Consider the following 16,702-nt stretch of genomic DNA (forward strand, 5'->3'; position numbering starts at 1 on the left):
ATATGTTAACATTTAGAATAATTAAACAATAAAGGGCAATGTGTTCTGACTTTCTTCTCGGGAGTTGTGGTAGCAAAGGAAATGTTAGTGGCCCATGATCTGGAGGGAGAACGTGCACGCAGATGCGGTAAGGCTAGGGAAAGCTATGTAGAAAGATGATCCGTGTTCTAATAAGAAGACCTTATTAGAAGAGCAGAGCACTATTGGAATTCTTGCTTGGAGTGGCAGCCACATGCATAACAAAGTCTTCATAAGTGCTGTATTGGTCAGAGCACAGTCATACGGTACTGGCTATGCGCAGGAAGAGAGAACTACCCGCACTGGGAATATTACAAGAAATAGTATATTGCTTCATATTTTCCAAAATTAAGAGATGAAAACATGCTCGCTTTATATTTTTGAGTTCTAGTTCTGGAGTGGATTTAATCTTCAGCAGTAAATCTGCAGGAGGGTGTGCAAGCCCGACCAAAGCTGACTCAAGGTGGTAGCTGAGCTTTCTGACTGAGGAATGAAGCCCCGCGGTTCTCCCCAGTAAGTGTGTGACTAAGGGCTGCTAAGAGGATGCCCTTGGTAGCCCAGCCAAAGGCCAGGTCTTGCTTTAGGCAGGGACCGTTAATAGAAGTGGAGAGAGGTCCCACTTCACTGCCTGTGCAGCCAAAGAGGAGCTTTCCTGGATGGCAAATCATGAGCTTGTTGGGGCTGGAGAATGTGGCCGTGACCCTGATGGAAGGGAGATGGGGCAGACTTTAGTCAGACTTTCCAAGGAGTCAAGATTTACCTGATCTGTCAGTCCCCCAAATAATTTGTTGGCTAGCCCTAACCTAAATTTGGGTATAGAGATCTCAAGAACCCAGAAAGGTTTCTCTGTGTGTTGTGAAAACGAGTAGTTGGGGAAGGAAAAAGATTCTGATTGATGCCACTTGTTGTTAATGCAGATCTCTGTCGTACAGAGCACTCACGTTATCTCTTGCCTAATCAAATGGGTAAGGAACCTGACGCACCGCAGTGAGGTGTTTCAAGCAATACAGACAAAAACTGCTGGGGGTGTTGTAGTGGAGGGCTGTGATCAAGGGGGGATAGCAGGGAGATTTGGCAAGCGCTCGTGGAAAAACTTCATTTGCTTGTTTATTGGAAAAATTATTCTAGGCCACCTGGTATTTGTAAAAATAGAATAGTCAAGAGAATGCCGTGCACTGTGTGGTGGTTTGAACAATTCCTACAACTCACCGTGGGAGACGAAGAGTTTAAATCGCACGTTATCCATCTGGAGTCAGTAGGTACCAAAATTCATCATCGAAAGCTGGCTGGCTTATGTGAAATGAGTTAGTTTCATTCCATTTATCATCAGTATCTGTATCACAAATGTCAGCCTTTTCCAAGGATAGGCCATATTCAGGATAGCTCGTGGATTCACTAGGAAGCTGCTATGTGTGTCACAGTACACACCTTTCCCGTTCTTTACCTTCTCTAAATTTTCATTGAGAAAGTTGTATTGAAGATGTTGGGGTTTTCCTGGTTTTCTGTTGAATAGCAATGGAGAAAATTGTCTTAGAGCATTATATTTCCCAGAGAGCTATGGATCCCATTAAAGGGAAGGCTCTCATTAAACAGGCGTGTTTGTCAGGACTTAACAAGGGCTCTTGCCAAGCAGGAGGGAGCCAAGGGCTGTCTAGGTTGTGCAGTGTTTTATGGCCAACCTTTAGCATGATGGAGGGCTGGAACGAAGGGGGTGAAATTCACACTTTGCAGTCTGTTGTTCAAAAGTTTACACAGCTAATGCTCCTTGCAGAACAGTGTTTGTAGGTACTTAAGCTTGCAAACTAAGTTACGTAGTTGAGCTTTAGCTATTTTTAGTGGAGAACCTGGCTGTTACACATCTTAAAAACCCCCAAAATTTGGTGACACCCATCCTGAAGTCAAGCTTATGTTACTTTAAAGGGTGTAAATTTTGGTGCGTCCTAGAAAGGAGAGGTTGCTGATAAGGGTCCTGAACACAATCGTGTACTTGAAATGGTAAAATAGAGTGCAGAGAGATAGTGCTTCTGTTTGGCCATTGTGCCCTGAGGATCTCTTTGAGGTGACTTTTCGGACAGTTAATAATATGTGCATGTTATTAACAAGCTAATAACTGGGCATTTAAGCTCTGCTTTGTTAGACACTGGTTGTGCACAAATAAATGGGATACTCTGCCTCTGAGTCATTGCCAGTTTGGATACTTGTCTCAGCACTCTGACTTCTGCTGGGGGCTGGAGAGCGGGTGAACAGTTGCTGTTCCTGGGCTGGTAAAACCACTGTCTCTTTTGGGGACACCACCCATTGCAGTTACGGGTACTGTAATTCTTCCCTTGGGTCGTGTTACTCATTTTTCCCGTGCTTAACTTGGGACCAGAGTTGCACTTCTGGGGATCAACAATGACAACGTCTACGTGTCTGACTGCGGTTTGGACCCTGTAGGACTTTTTTTGGGAAGCTTGTGGTAACAGCTGATGAAAACAGCTCTCTGAAAACAGCATTGCACAAGTGGTGTTAGCTGCTGTGGTCTACGGATGTCAGAGGAATAAGGTTCCATAGGGAGAGGTAATATCAGTTCATGTTTTTCTCAGCTGTTTCTCAAAAAAACAACATGAAGATAGGCTTGAATTTTGTTGCAGTTTGAGCTGGTGATTTATTAACGTTACTGGAGTGTGTCCAGTATATAAGTGCAGTCAGTGCTGCTTTTCTCATCCTGGCCTCCCATTCCACCTGCGCTGTTCGTGCTTATTTAATGTTTCTCCATAAACTGCTTTAAACCATATTTATGTGCTCTGTTTCTACAGTCCTCAAACAGAATGGCAGTCCAAGAGCTCTTCTTCATTGCTACTCATTTGGCCTTCCTGAAAAGCTGCAGGTTTTTTGGCAGTATCAACAGTATCTTTAAACTTGTCATTTGGGGGAATAGTCTCCAAAAATGCTAATTTGGTGGGCAGGAATAGTAATAATATCAGAAACAAAGCTCAAAGTCTGTGAATACAGTTCCTACAGCATTAGATGGTGATTTAACTTTTCCGGTTTTTAAAATAACCATCTTTAAAATTCTGTTCTGTTGGTATTCTGGTTTAAATCTGAAATTCGGTGATAAGCAGAGTTCTGCGGTTCCTGAGAGGAAGGGGCAGGTGGTGTGGTTATTAGGGTATCAGGTGCTTCCATTAGGGTGAGTAGCATAAAAGTGTTAACACCGCAGGAGCTGTTCACAAATATGGTTTTAACTTCAGCTTGTATATACATGTGTCCATACAAGCATGAAGACTCAGGAAATATGTTTTTGGAGGATGCTGAGTTGAAGTGGTGCTTATCAATACTGGTTTCTCAATAATACTGTAATGCTCCAGGCTTACACTGAGAGTCTTTTGGGCAGAAACCTCTAGTAGGTAGAAAAAAGTGCTTTTTTTAAAAAAAACCAAACCGACCAAAACAAAAACTAGCTTTACAGGGTTGCCATGTAACATTTGTAGTGAGGGGCCCAAAACTGAACACAGTATTCGAGGGGAACTGGGTTCAGTTTTGGGCCCCTCGCTACAGGAAGGACATTGAGGTGCTGGAGCGTGTCCAGAGAAGGGCAACAAAGCTGGTGAAGGGCCTGGAGCACAAGTCTGATGAGGAGCGGCTGAGGGAACTGGGGCTGGTTAGCCTGGAGAAGAGGAGGCTGAGGGGAGACCTCATCACGCTCTACAACTACCTGGAAGGAGGTTGTAGCGAGGTGGGGGTTGGTCTCTTCTGCCAAGTAACCAGCGATAGGACGAGAGGAAATGGCCTCAAGTTGCGCCAGGGGAGGTTTAGACTGGACATTAGGAAAAACTTCTTTCCTGAAAGAGTGGTCAGGCCTTGGAACAGGCTGCCCAGGGAAGTGGTGGAGTCCCCATCCCTGGAGGTATTTAAAAGACGTGTAGATGAGGCGCTTAGGGCCATGGTTTAGTGGGCATGGGGGTGTTGGGTTGACGGTTGGACTCGATGATCTTAGAGGTCTTTTCCAACCTTAATGATTCTATGATTCTATGATTCTATGATTTCTCAAGCACATGTTTTACTGCCCATGCTGTTCTCTTGAGGATTTGGTCTTTTTGTGATGAATTAGTTTGGGTGGCTTTTCTTTTAAATACTGACACGGGCAGTCCTTTGGCTGACACGGCTGTAAATGGTGAGCTTCTCTAGGAACTCTCTCTGGACATGCATATCTCTCCCCCCCTCCCTTTTCTTTTTTTCCCCTCCTCTGTAACTCCTTTTGTCTGACTCTTCTTTCTTCCATACCTCTGCTTTCCTATCCAGGTTAATAGGCTGCATCTCTAGTAAGTTATAATGTCATCGCTGTGACTGATTGGACATACCCAGCACAAATTTGTCAGTCCTGTGTCCTATCCCTTCTCTCATCTAACGAGCTATAAATTATGGAAAAGAAATCTTTCAAGGAGGAGTTTGTTTAGGGTGCAATGACTTCAAACTGGTTTGTTTTCTTTTTAAGACTTAAAAATCTAAAAATTGCTCGGCTTGATTTAAAAAAAAAAAAATCATTTGCAGTTAGGCATCTAAACAGCTTTCAGAACTGGGGCCTTTGTGTCTGTATTTCAGTTCTTCCATTTATAAAATGCAGCTCCCAGGCTTGACAGCCTCATGGTGCAATAATGGGAGCTGCATAATTATGCCTCTGAAGAGCTGAGGCTGGTGGGATTGTAAGCATGGAATAATCTACTTTAGAATTTACCCTAGTAGCTGTCGTTGCTGAGAGGCTTTAATTACACTGTAATTGCACTGATAGATGATCTCCTGTCTGTGCAGGAACTTCCTACTTCTGTTTTCCAAAAGGAAAGCAGCATCTTGACTTCTCCCTTTAATATTAAATGCAGATACAGTCACTCCTCTTTGTGCTGTGCTTGAAGTCGTATAGATTTTTTGCATTGAGGTTTGTTGCATTTTTGAATGGCAAAGGCTTGAATGACAACCCAAGCAGACAGCTTTGCAGTGGGGAGGGTAGTTTATGTATTAGCAATAACGAATACCTGTGAACTGGACACTATAATGTCAGTAATGAACAAGTGACACTATTTCCCTTGAGGCATAGGGGTGGGATGCGCTCTTGACTTCATGCTCCTAATGACTTCTTTAATTTGGTTCCTGTGTTCTCAAGATGTCGCAGTTCTGTGGATCAAATGTAGAATATTTGTGATATCGATCTCATCAAAGAATTTATATTCATTTTGACATCAGATGCAACACAACGGTATTGAGGGCAGATCTGGCATGGTCTGGCATTATTCTGATGTTAGTGACCCTGTTGCTAGCACTGGGATAGGTCTGTCCTTAAGGGTGACCAATGTATGGATGGAGAAGTGGCCCAACCTGAATATTATTAGCAAGAGGGGATGGGGAGAACTGCAGACTCTTTCACAGCTTCTAAGTTCAGGTGTAATTCAGGGAGTTCTCTGTAAAACCTGCATTTTCCCTAAATGGCTTATTTCCAGCCATATAGGAGACTTGTTCTAGCAGGTGAATGACCTGGCCTTTGTTTCTTGCCATGCAACCGAGAGATTCCAATACAGAGCTTATAAATGGCAGGCATCAGGTCCAGCAAACTCCTGCTCCTCATCAGTTATAGCTGCCATGACCACGTCAAACCTACTTCAACACTGATTTGAAGTTCAGAAAGGGCTGCTTCTACCTTCATAGTTTGACACACAATGTCTGAGAGAGCGTGAAGAGCGCCGATGACAGCTGCGTTCCCATGGCACAGCCAAGCTCTACAACTGAAGGAAAAATCATCACCCACGCAGATTGCAAGTTCTGAGAGATGGTAGGAGACTGTTGAGTGAATAAAGACCCTTGTAAACCTTCTTACCTTCAGTGCAGAGGTAATTTTCAGGAGAAAGCCAAAAAGGTTAATATGTAAATCTCTTAAAACTCTTTAAATTGTACCAGCACATCATATTTCATCATTCTCTCCTTTAGGAAAGGAGAACAAATAGAATAGGTATGGTTGTGTTGAATTACCGTGGCAGAAGAAAGTGCTCAGTGTGGTGGTGACCTCGGTAGAAGACCTCACGCAGAACAGAGCTGTCGCTCGGCTGCCTGGTGTCCTGGGGAAGCTGTGTCCTTAGCGTTCCTTCCTTTTTTGAGCCCACCACTCTCTGAGCATATGAAAAGAAGAGCAGGATGAAGAGAGCACTGCCCTACCAGCAGGCTCAGCCAGTTATTTGGAAGCGGGGCAAGTTTTCTCCACTGCGTGCACCTTTGCCTCAGTCTCACTGGTAAGGAAAGGAGCCAAACAAGACCATGAAGGAGCTCTCCCTGATGCACTTTGTGGGGAGAGATGAAGTCACTGGGGGAGAAGGGAGATGATGTAAGCAGGTGTAGTGCCCACACATCCTTCTGTTTACCCACGCACTCTCCGTACCTACTTACGCACTCCTGGGTTGCTGCATGAAGGGTAGGCAGCACAGGGATGCTGCCAGCTCTTGTATTGGTGGTTGGCTTAGATTTTGCTCGCTCTCCTCGGTGCCGTATATTCCTACCCCAGGGACAGCCCTCCAGGAGAAAAGCACAGCCCGATGCTACTAATCGCATGCTTAAGAAAGCAGGGAAATGCTCCAGTCCAACACCTTCTCCAGAAGATCCAGTTGCTTGTATCAGTTTCTATGATACGAGGCTCTGCTTTTCCAAGGCCTCCTTATCTTAGCCTGTTCATTACTCATATTTAGCCTATTCATACTCATTAGTGAGTGGAAGCTCCGTATGCCTGTCATTAGTGCTGCGTACCTCCAGGTTGTGTCAGGACTAGCAGGGATATTCAAGGATGATCCTGTTTCTGCAGTATTACTGAAGGGAAAATAGCAATTTTGGGCCTTTCATATTATCCTGAGATTAGGTAAGTGACCTAAAATCATAGAAAATAGGGCTAAATCATAGACAAATCATAGAAAATAGGGCTAAAGGGGACCATGGGAATTTATCCCCTGTTTGAGGACACCTCTGCCTCTACCTTTTCTATGCAGATGCTTGTTCAGGCTGTTCCTCTCCAGTGGTGGAGGTTCCCCTCCTTTCCGCAGGCATTCCACTCCCATTCCTTGTTCTCCTGGTGCCTAATTTGAATTTTTATATTGTAGTTAAAGCCAGTGCTTCTTTGTCCTAAAACTGAATATTTACTTTTCTTCATATCTACCTTTTAAGTGTATAAAGCCTAATGTTGGGATGGTTATGTGGCTCCTCAGTCCTTCAAGACTAAAACCATATTTCCTCCGAGTGATATTTTCTGGATTTTTGATCTTTCTTGTTCTTCCCTGAACTGACTCACTGCCATTTGCATCCCACTTGAACTGCAATGCCCCAAACTGAATGTAATGTTCAGATAAGTAGAAATCTGTTGGGTATTTTTGTCTTGCAGTTTTCCTGTTCCTGTCCCCCTTCCTTAGAAAAACACGAACTTGACTTACGTTCAGCTAGAACTCCTAGATCTTCTTTTAGCACTAGTGTCAAATCAGTTTTTCATTCTTTTATTATATAACTGTTTCTGCCTAAATGTGGAACTTTGCATTTGTCGTCCCTAAATTAATACCTCCCCCCCACCCAGACCACTCCTCCCATTCGTTAATGTTGTGGGTTCTTGCACTCTGAAACTTTATATTGCCTACAGATTTAGTATCCACATTGTACTCCTTCATTCAAATTACTGTTGAAACCATCCGGTAGTACTCGAACAGAACAGACTCCTTTGGAGAACCCTTGGGGTTTCCCTTTTGAGAAAGGGCCTTTGGTTACTCAGAGCAGTTTTACAGATGGTTTCACAGCCACCTGTTTCATCTATTCGAGGGGAAAATTGCTGCAATTTCATTCTTAATTATCAGTTGTGATTATGAAAGTTGACATCTTCTAATGTTAAGATTTCAGACAGGCTGCTTATCTCCCTTTATCATAATGTTAGCATTGCTGTAAACTGATTTCTGAAATGCTCCCGTTTAGGTGCATGTCCTCTGAAGCAAGTCTCTGGACATACCGTGACCTTCTGAGCTGACTGGGATTCTTGTTTGAGTTCTCTCCTTGGCTAGTGATGAGACTTGGTGGGCGGTAGCTTTGCCAACCTGCAGAATATGCCACTCTTTTTGCAAGGGCTACTTAAAAAATAATACATATTAATGTTATAAGAATACAATTTTACCTTGAAAAAACTAAGGCGGGCCTTTATGGTGCTTATTAATTGTTTTTCCCCCCACCAATAAAGTTAGAAGTGGGATAGCAAGGGCTAACAATGAAGAGAAAGAAATGAATGGACTTCAAAACCCAGCGTGATGAAAGTACGTAAGTTTAAAAGACTTATAGCCACCCCTTACAAGCTGGTGCTAGTTATAGACCATGTTGGCCTAAATGCAAGTTGCCTTTAATCTCATAAAAATAAAAGTAAACATCACAACAGTCTAGCAGGGCTGTATGTGGGGCTTATCTCATGGGTGCAGGCTGGCTGGCAGTGAAAGGTGTGCGACCCTGTGGGACTCTCACCTGAACGTCCAGGGTCAGCCCAGCCAGCACGGGGCAGGACTGTAAAGTACGTAAAGTAAAGGCATCAGTCCCCGTTCAACGTTCTCTGCCGCCTGCAAGTCCGAGGAGGTGCAGAAAGAGGAACTCGCATGCTGGTGGCTTGTGTTTTGTCCTGTGGAAGGTGTGGTGCTTGTGGTGTTGAATGGGGCTGGACGGTAGCTGGGTTTTGCCCTGCACAGGGTAGTGTTCAGTGATTTCCATCGTTCAAGCATGTTGCTACAGGCTTTAGAGGACTTGATTCAGCATAGTTTAAATATTATGGAGTAATCCATGCTGCTTTTAGATGTGGATACTGCAAAAGCCATATCCGACAATCAGGGCAATGAATTGCATTATTCTATGTTTTATGAAGACTGTTTTTGTTATCGTCAAAGTCTGTAGAGAAAGGGGATGTGGAACTGGTTCTGATATATGGCAAAGAACTTGGATGAATAACACTGATCCTGTAACAGATGTCGTTGCACTGTGCTAAGGGGAGGAACGTGTTATGTGCCACTCTTGTCATTTCTGTTCTAACCTTGTAATTCCTGTTAAGCAACCAAACCTCACTCAGATGACTGGGGTGGACTGACATCTCAATGTTTTCATGAGGAAACAGTTGTGTTTGCATAGACTTCTTTCTTTCTGAGTGAAACTCGGTTTGATTTGTCCCCTTAGGAACCCTATTATGTGCGTTGCATTAAGCCCAACGACAAGAAGTCACCGCAGCTTTTTGATGAGGAGCGTTGCAGGCATCAGGTTGAATACCTTGGCCTTTTGGAGAACGTGAGAGTCCGCCGAGCAGGCTTTGCCTACCGCCAAACGTACGAGAAGTTTCTCCACAGGTAAGAAGGGTGCTGGCAAGTGACTCAGTTCAGCTCTTTGCAGGACAACTCGGCCGTTGGAATGAGGTGTGTGATTTGGCTGTCTCCCTTTGAGTGAAGAGTAAGTCTTAAGTCCTCTGGGCTTGTGATCTTCACTCTTGAGCATATGGGTGGTGGTGTGTTTGGTTTAGTATCTGCTGTTGGGTATGATAAAACATGAGTCTAACAGGGACTCTGGTTGCTCTCTCGTTTTGTGGCAGCAGAGGGGTTTAGAGGTGCGTACGTGGCACTCAGGCTCAACTTCTTTTGTGCTAAAATTCATTTGCTGTATTACTCTCTGCAGCAGGAACGTGTAATGAGGTTCTTCCCCAGAGCATAACCCTAAAACCAGAACTAATTAACTTCTGTTTTCTCTCTGAACATTGTTTAATTGTTGCAGCGAGAGAGACAGACAGACATTGTGTGTCTTGGGAAGTACTTGATGGCGCACAGTGACATTATGCGTGTGCAGGAGGAAACCTCTAGACTTTAAAACTGGAAGTCTGAAAAAGGGATAGTAACATGACCCCATTAAAACATGTTTTTGATACTACTTGCCCTCTTAATTCCTACCAGACTTGTGACAAATTAAATGTTTTAGATTGAAATTTATCTTACGGCTTCAGTAAATTAGCATGGGTATGAAGAATTCAACCTCTTGCTGATGAAATAGTGAATTGATTTTTACTTCTGTTACTGCATCAGGTGAGAAAAAGGCCCTGAGGGCAGAAAAAAATTGAACTATTCAAGCAGGTGGGATGTCATGTGTTAGAAACAAAGATCTTTTGCTGTTGACAGTGGAGATTTGCCTGGATATTTCATGATAACCTGAAGTGGAACGGGGTCTGGCTTACTAAATACAGCCTACAGTGTTGTCTATCAGTTTTCTTAAACATTATGCAGTAGTTAGAGTGTGCTTCTGCCCTCACACGTGGAATTCATTACCATTTACTCTTAAGATTTGTGTCATTACTAATATAAACAGCTGCTTTGTTTTTAATGAATGTTTGATGAGCTCCTGTAAGCTTAAGACCAGAAGTGGTGTTTACAGCTGGTAAACCAAATTAGCACATGGCAACTGGTACAGCTTTCAGGCTATTGTAACATTTGTTCTGCCGGACCCTGGAGTAGGATTAAACACCTAAAGTGTAAGGTATCAGATGCTGTATTTGCATACTGCGGCATTGCTCCAAGTCTAGTCTACACTTAACTTTTCTAAATTTAAAAAAAAAAAAAAAAAAAAAAATCTTCTGGTCTGGATATTGTTTTTATTTTTTCCAAAATTCTTTGTTCCTTGTCTTTGGGTGAGACATACCCTTCTTAAAGGGGCTGGGGGATACGATTTGTGGTACAAGCCGCACATTTTTTGAGTGTTTCTGAAGAGGGATCACAAGGGATTTCTGTTCCTTTATATTTAACTTATTGGGAGACTGGGAGCATGGAGGGGGCTCCAGGCCCTTCAGCTCTGGACTTTTGCACTGGGTGTGGGGCTTGTTTGAAGATAGATCTAGAGTAACTCAGTGAGGGGCGATTTTGGGACATAACTTTGTCATTTGTTTGCTTACATCTGCAAAAGATAAACATCTGTTTGTGGGACTTAAACCTGTGTAACTCCCTTACAGGCCCCTCAAGCTTTCAGATTTTCTGAGCCCAAAACAGATACTTGTGTTTTGTCTTGCTGATCCCTCTTAGAGGGGACAGGAGATACGTATCAGGATATATATAGATACGACATTCATATATATATGTGTGTGTATATATATGTGAGTGCATGTATGCCTATTTTTTTATATATATGTATGTACATGTGTATATAAAAACGTATAAAAAGTAACTTTCCTTTCTGTAGGAAAAGAGGTTTTTGCTGTTTTAGCCCTAAAATACTGTAAGGTAGTTGATCTCGTACCTACCAGTAGGAAATGAAGTGAAGCACAGTTAAGACCAGTAATAAATGTCCCTTTCAAGCTATCCTTGAAATTAAGAAAACTTTTATTTGAGCTCTGTGCAAACCAGTCTGCTCTTACCAATTTGTAGAAACTAAGATCTAAATATTTTTTTGTTGGACCAAGAGATGTGCGTTCGCTTGGTAACTACATCTTCCAACGGTGTGAAATGCGTGTCAGGGCCATGTGTCTTAAATAGATGTGATGCATTCTTTTGTTTTAATATATAACTTACTATCAAAAAAAAAGCTGATTGGATTTCAGAAAGGGGTATGTGTGCGGGGCAAGGGGAAGAACGGCGCCTGCGAGGCATCTGCAGGCATGGCCCTGTGTGAGCGTAATCCAACACTTTCACCATGAAGGCATCCACGTGCCTATTTCCAGACAATGTTAAACATAGCATGTAAACGACACCGAGATAGCTGTGAACCGCACAGTGGTAAGAGAAGAGTATGACCCTGCTTCCCGTGCAGACCTGATATTTTTCATTGAAGCTTCATAATTTAGTGGCTCGCAAAATCTCGGTTCTTAGGAGAGCTATACTGAGAATTGTAAGCTGTAGTAGCAACCTCATGTGTGCCGGGTGTTTCTACAGCTAAGCACGGAGAAGAAGAAGGAGAAACAAAGGTGGTGTAGAAATGGATGTTTAACGTATAAGTGACCTTGAAAGCTGTCAGGATCTCCAGGCAGGAGAGGGGAAGGGTTGTGGTGTCAGTGAGCAGATTTATTTTGGGTTCTGCCTCACTATAATTAGCAGCGACGTTGGGATTTTGACTTGCTGTGGCATCCAGGTCGTGCTCTCTGCTGCGGGGAAGGAGTCTGTGGCATTGCACTGGACGTGCCATGGGAGGAACAAAAGGATGCCACGATATTCCACTGCCGGTCCCACCACCTGTGGGCTAGGAGGGAGATGGTCCGTTTGCCTCGGGATGTCTTAATACCATGGCCCTGTGTTTGTTGTAATGGAGGAACAGAATTTAACATTTCTTTTGGGCAGGTTTTCAGTTCGCTGACATCTTACCCCTTTTTTTTCCTGGCCCCGTTGGCAGAGCAGGCCTGTTTAATAACGCGTGGGTTTGAACTGCCATTCTGGTAGTCTTCCCCCACCCCCCCCAATGTAAATGTCTCAAGGTGGAAGATTTTCCCAGTGAATTAATTATTGCAGGAACATTTTCCTGATGAGAATAGGAAAGAGAAACCAGTGTAAAATATTTATGTCCCGTGTGTACGTGTATTTGAGAGAAGGAATGCTTTTGCCAGCGAAGTATAAATGCAAAATCTTCTTTTGTGAGTCTGAAGAGGGTTTTTTTATATACCTTTTTTATTTATCAGTAAGATCCCTAGTCCGCGTGCTGTAACCCTCATGCTGATGGTGTTCCCTGCTTAGACACTGTGCATACCTCCATTTTATCCCCTCTTCAACAGCTTATTCAGAAAGGCTAATTTGATGAATGAAAGCGACAGTGTGATGTATTTCCATTCAGGCTTATTTTAGTCTGTTTAGTAACTCCTACAGTGTACCCACTCCCCAGTAAAAAGGTTTATTTAATAGTCGCTGAAAATTCTGAATGTCTAAAACATTGAGATTGATGCTTGACTTGGATTGTGGGCTTTTAAATAGAGAAGTGGTTAAGATTGCTGCATGCTTGTTTTATTTAAAACATGAATGTGGGTACTATTACAGTGAAAATGTCTATTACATTTTTGATTGTGTCCCTAAATCTTATGCAGAAAATTCATTGTTGCTTTTTGCAATCGTCTATTCACCTAATCAGCACTTTGCAAGGATGGTAAATCTTACAGAGAGCACAGTCTGATGCAGTTATTTTCATGTTTGATTTGAAGTTGTCTTAGTTCCAATCGGCATTCTCTCTGTGTAAAAAGGAGTTTGGAGAGTAAGGATGGGAGGGAATGATTGAACAGCGATTACAGGCAGTAGTGGTGTTTGCACAAACTGTGGCAGTCAACTATCTGCTACTTTGGTAAATAATAAAATTTGTTAGAAATGGCTACCGAAATGATGAATGAGAACATTACTTGCAGAATTTTTAAATCTAGGTTTCTGACTGAACAATTGATTACAGTTGGCTTCTTATGCAGAATGTGAGCAAACCAAAGCTTTTCCTCCTCGCAAAAAAATTTAAAATTGAATGCTGAAAGTGGGAATAATGGAACTGCCAAATCTGCAGGAAAACAATGCCGAGGTTTGTCGTGTTGCATCAATTCGGTGTTGATGAAGTGAGCTTCTCACAATATTTTTTTTTCAGCGTCTCACAAAATCATGCCTCTCATTAATTTTCCTTGGATTTTGAGGATCATGATTCTTACACAGGATGTCTTGAGGCTTTTCTATCTATAATCAGTTTTACTAGAACTTAGATCATAATTATTTCTAAAACATGTTGAAGGTTGACCTTCTTGAGAACCTAGATGACAAGTTTACATTTGTAAATTGTACCTTGTAATTCCAGGTACAAGATGATCTCAGAATTCACGTGGCCAAACCATGACCTCCCTTCAGACAAAGATGCTGTGAAGAAGCTCATAGAGTGTCATGGATTTCAGCACGATGTTGCTTATGGCAAGACCAAGATTTTCATCCGCACGCCTCGAACTCTGTTCACCTTGGAGGAACTGCATGCCAAGATGCTTGTGAGGATTGTCCTCTTCCTGCAGAAGGTAAAGCTTAGTTTACTGCCTTAAAAACTCAGTTCAAGTTCCTTAAAATACCTTTGCTGCCTTTTCAGGCTCACTTGCAAAAGTCACAAGTCTGCACAAATTCTGGAATACTGCAGTTTGATTACTGCTTAATTTTTTTAAAGCTCCTTCAGTAGTGCTCTCTGTAGCTGCATTGAAGTCTTGATGTGGTGTGGTGTACCATGAGTGATAGGACCTATAAGATTATTGGATACTGTTTAAAAAACTTGTTCTTTACTCAGTGAAAGTAGGCTACCTAGAAACTTAGAGGAACTTTTATGGATGAATGTATAAGAGTGATGCACAATGGATGTTGAGACGGGCTTACATGTTTATTAGTGGATCCGTAGCTGATGGCATGCATCAGCTCTAATGGTAGAACTCTTGGGGATGCAGGGAAGGGAGTGAGAGGGGAAGACAGAGTGAGAAAAGGGACAGGGAAAACTCTCCCCAGTGGCCAGCTGGGAAGAGAAGGGACAGGATCCCCAAATGAGCATCCTCCCAGAGCGTCCTTTCTGGTGCAGCAAGTGATCTCTCTCATCCATACCATTCCATTAATAATTACTGAGTTTTTATCAGGACCTGAGTGAAATCCGCATTGTTTTTTCTTATGATACTGTTAGTGGTGACTGAAGCACACAAGGACTGGGGGCAGATGCTCGTGCATATTGGTTTATTAAGCTTTGAGCATCCATATTACTGAGTCCCCTAATGTAAACCAAAACATACAGCCGAGGGGTACAGAAAGAAGGGGTGATGTGCACACTAGTGGCAATCACTTCCCGTAAGAACCTGCTATAACATGCAATGTTGGGGTTTGCAGGTGCAAGCCTAGCAGAGTTACAGCACAGGAACAAGGGCAAACACTGCTGCAGAGGCTCTGGAAAACACTGCCCCAGTAGCTTGGGTGAAACAGAGGGAAAGACAGAACAGAAAATAGAAGGTCCTTAGCATTACAAAAGGGTAAGACACCTAAGGCACTGTGCAACACGACCTGTGCACTTGTCTTTCCTCTCTGAACATGGGATTTGAGCTCGAGATCTTTCTGGTTTTACCCTTAGGATAAATAATTTTGCATTCTGTGACTTCAGGGCAAACACATTCTCAGACTTTGCTTACGAAGGTACTCTTCTAAGCCATGGGAGTTTGTTATGACTTGGCTAGCTCCTAAATCATTTAGGTGCTTTTTGGGGCCACAACAACACAATAGCAGCTGGTTTTGTAACCTCAAAAGCAACATACACCAGAGGGGAAAAAATACAAGAGCTGCTTTTAGTACTTGCTGAAAACTGTGTTCTGTATGAATGTGATCTGTCTGGCAAAAGAGCAACAACTTCTGACTTTCACAGCCACAGGAATGGTGGAACTCTCTTTGTCCTAACTGACAGGGGTTGTTGACTAGTTCAAGATTTTTAGCCTATTTATTAAAACGCATTTTTCCTTTGTCATTCTTGGAATTCAGGAAACAACAGAACTTGTGAAAACCTTTTTGCCCGACAGAAATAGAAACTGCTGACAGATGGGTATAAAAACTTCACAGAGAAAAAGCCTGCTCTAAAGCTATGCAATTAACCTAAGTTTGCACAAACTTTCTAAACCTGTTGGACTGAATCTCTTTTGGAAGAGTAAGACCCTGAAGGAGAAGTTATCCACTGCAAGCTTTAGTAGTTTTGTGAAACACTCACATTTCTTGTGTTTACAATGCGTTTGATCTGCTTCCCTTTCTGGAAAGCAAACCAGTTTTGACTAGTATGGAAGGAGAAAGTGTCAAGTCCAGGGTTGCACCTCTGTTGGTATTTGTTGTGCCAGATTGCATGGTTTATCTTTAGTAAGGAATTTTGTAAGTTTTGTGTGTATATATATAATGTGATTAGTTTTTCTGGAAATGGAAAGCTCAGGCTGCTTAAAGGATGCAGGACCTGCCTGTTTCTGAGCTTTGTGGTTCAGCATTTTCTTTCCATTTTTTTTAGTGTTCTGCTTGCCCTGCTGATGAGCTTCACAGCAGCTTTCTTCAACTACTCATCTTCTTCCAGGTGTCTTCCCTGGAAATGGCAGCATACTTTTCCAAAAGCATATTCTGGCTTATTCTTTTGGAGTGAAACGGGGCTGATCTGTGGGGCCCCTCTCATACACCTCTGTTAATGTTCTTCTGGATTATTAGTTGCACTTCCACCGTGCTCGCTCTGGTTTCTCGGGAGGAGTTCCCCTGTCTGCAGCCACTTTTCTAAGCACATCGGTCTTATTTGGTGCATTCAGCGAGTTCACTGGGTCATGCCATTAATTTGGAATCTCCTTTCTTCCCATAGTGGTATGAGGCAAGCTAATGAGTTCCTTGTTGAATAAAGCTGCAGGGGGGACACCTTGCTCCCAGATGACCCCAGTTTTCATATTAAATGTCTGAGGAATTGAGAGGTGACCTTTTTTGAAATTGAAAGGTGCAGTTACTGAAGAACAATTTAAAAGACCCAGCCTGTCTGTGGTGTGGAAACAGATGATGTCTCACTGCAAGGTGAGCGCTGAAGCTCTTCCTTCAGATAAAATCCACCGAACAGTGTGAGGCACAATTTTGACAGCAACGTGTCAGTTTTTGTGAGTTTACTGGCCTTTTCTTTAGATGGAAACTTCAGAATCATATAGTCTGGGCTGTGTTCTGGACTGGGCTCA

The 16,702-nt window shown here is 42.8% G+C and overlaps 1 protein-coding gene across 1 annotated transcript in view; it reads left to right on the plus strand.

Moving 5' to 3' along the window:
• MYO1D (myosin ID) overlaps window positions 1–16,702 on the plus strand; it is a gene marked incomplete at both ends in the record, with an annotated part of 51,438 nt that overhangs the window by 18,936 nt on the left and 15,800 nt on the right. The window contains 2 exons of the mRNA XM_009580708.1: window positions 9,214–9,380; window positions 13,813–14,020. Of these exons, the coding sequence (XP_009579003.1) occupies window positions 9,214–9,380; window positions 13,813–14,020 (375 nt within the window). The remainder of the gene's footprint in view (window positions 1–9,213; window positions 9,381–13,812; window positions 14,021–16,702) is intronic.

This window comes from Fulmarus glacialis, unplaced genomic scaffold (genome assembly GCF_000690835.1).
Source record: "Fulmarus glacialis isolate BGI_N327 unplaced genomic scaffold, ASM69083v1 scaffold21186, whole genome shotgun sequence".
NCBI lineage: Eukaryota > Metazoa > Chordata > Aves > Procellariiformes > Procellariidae > Fulmarus > Fulmarus glacialis.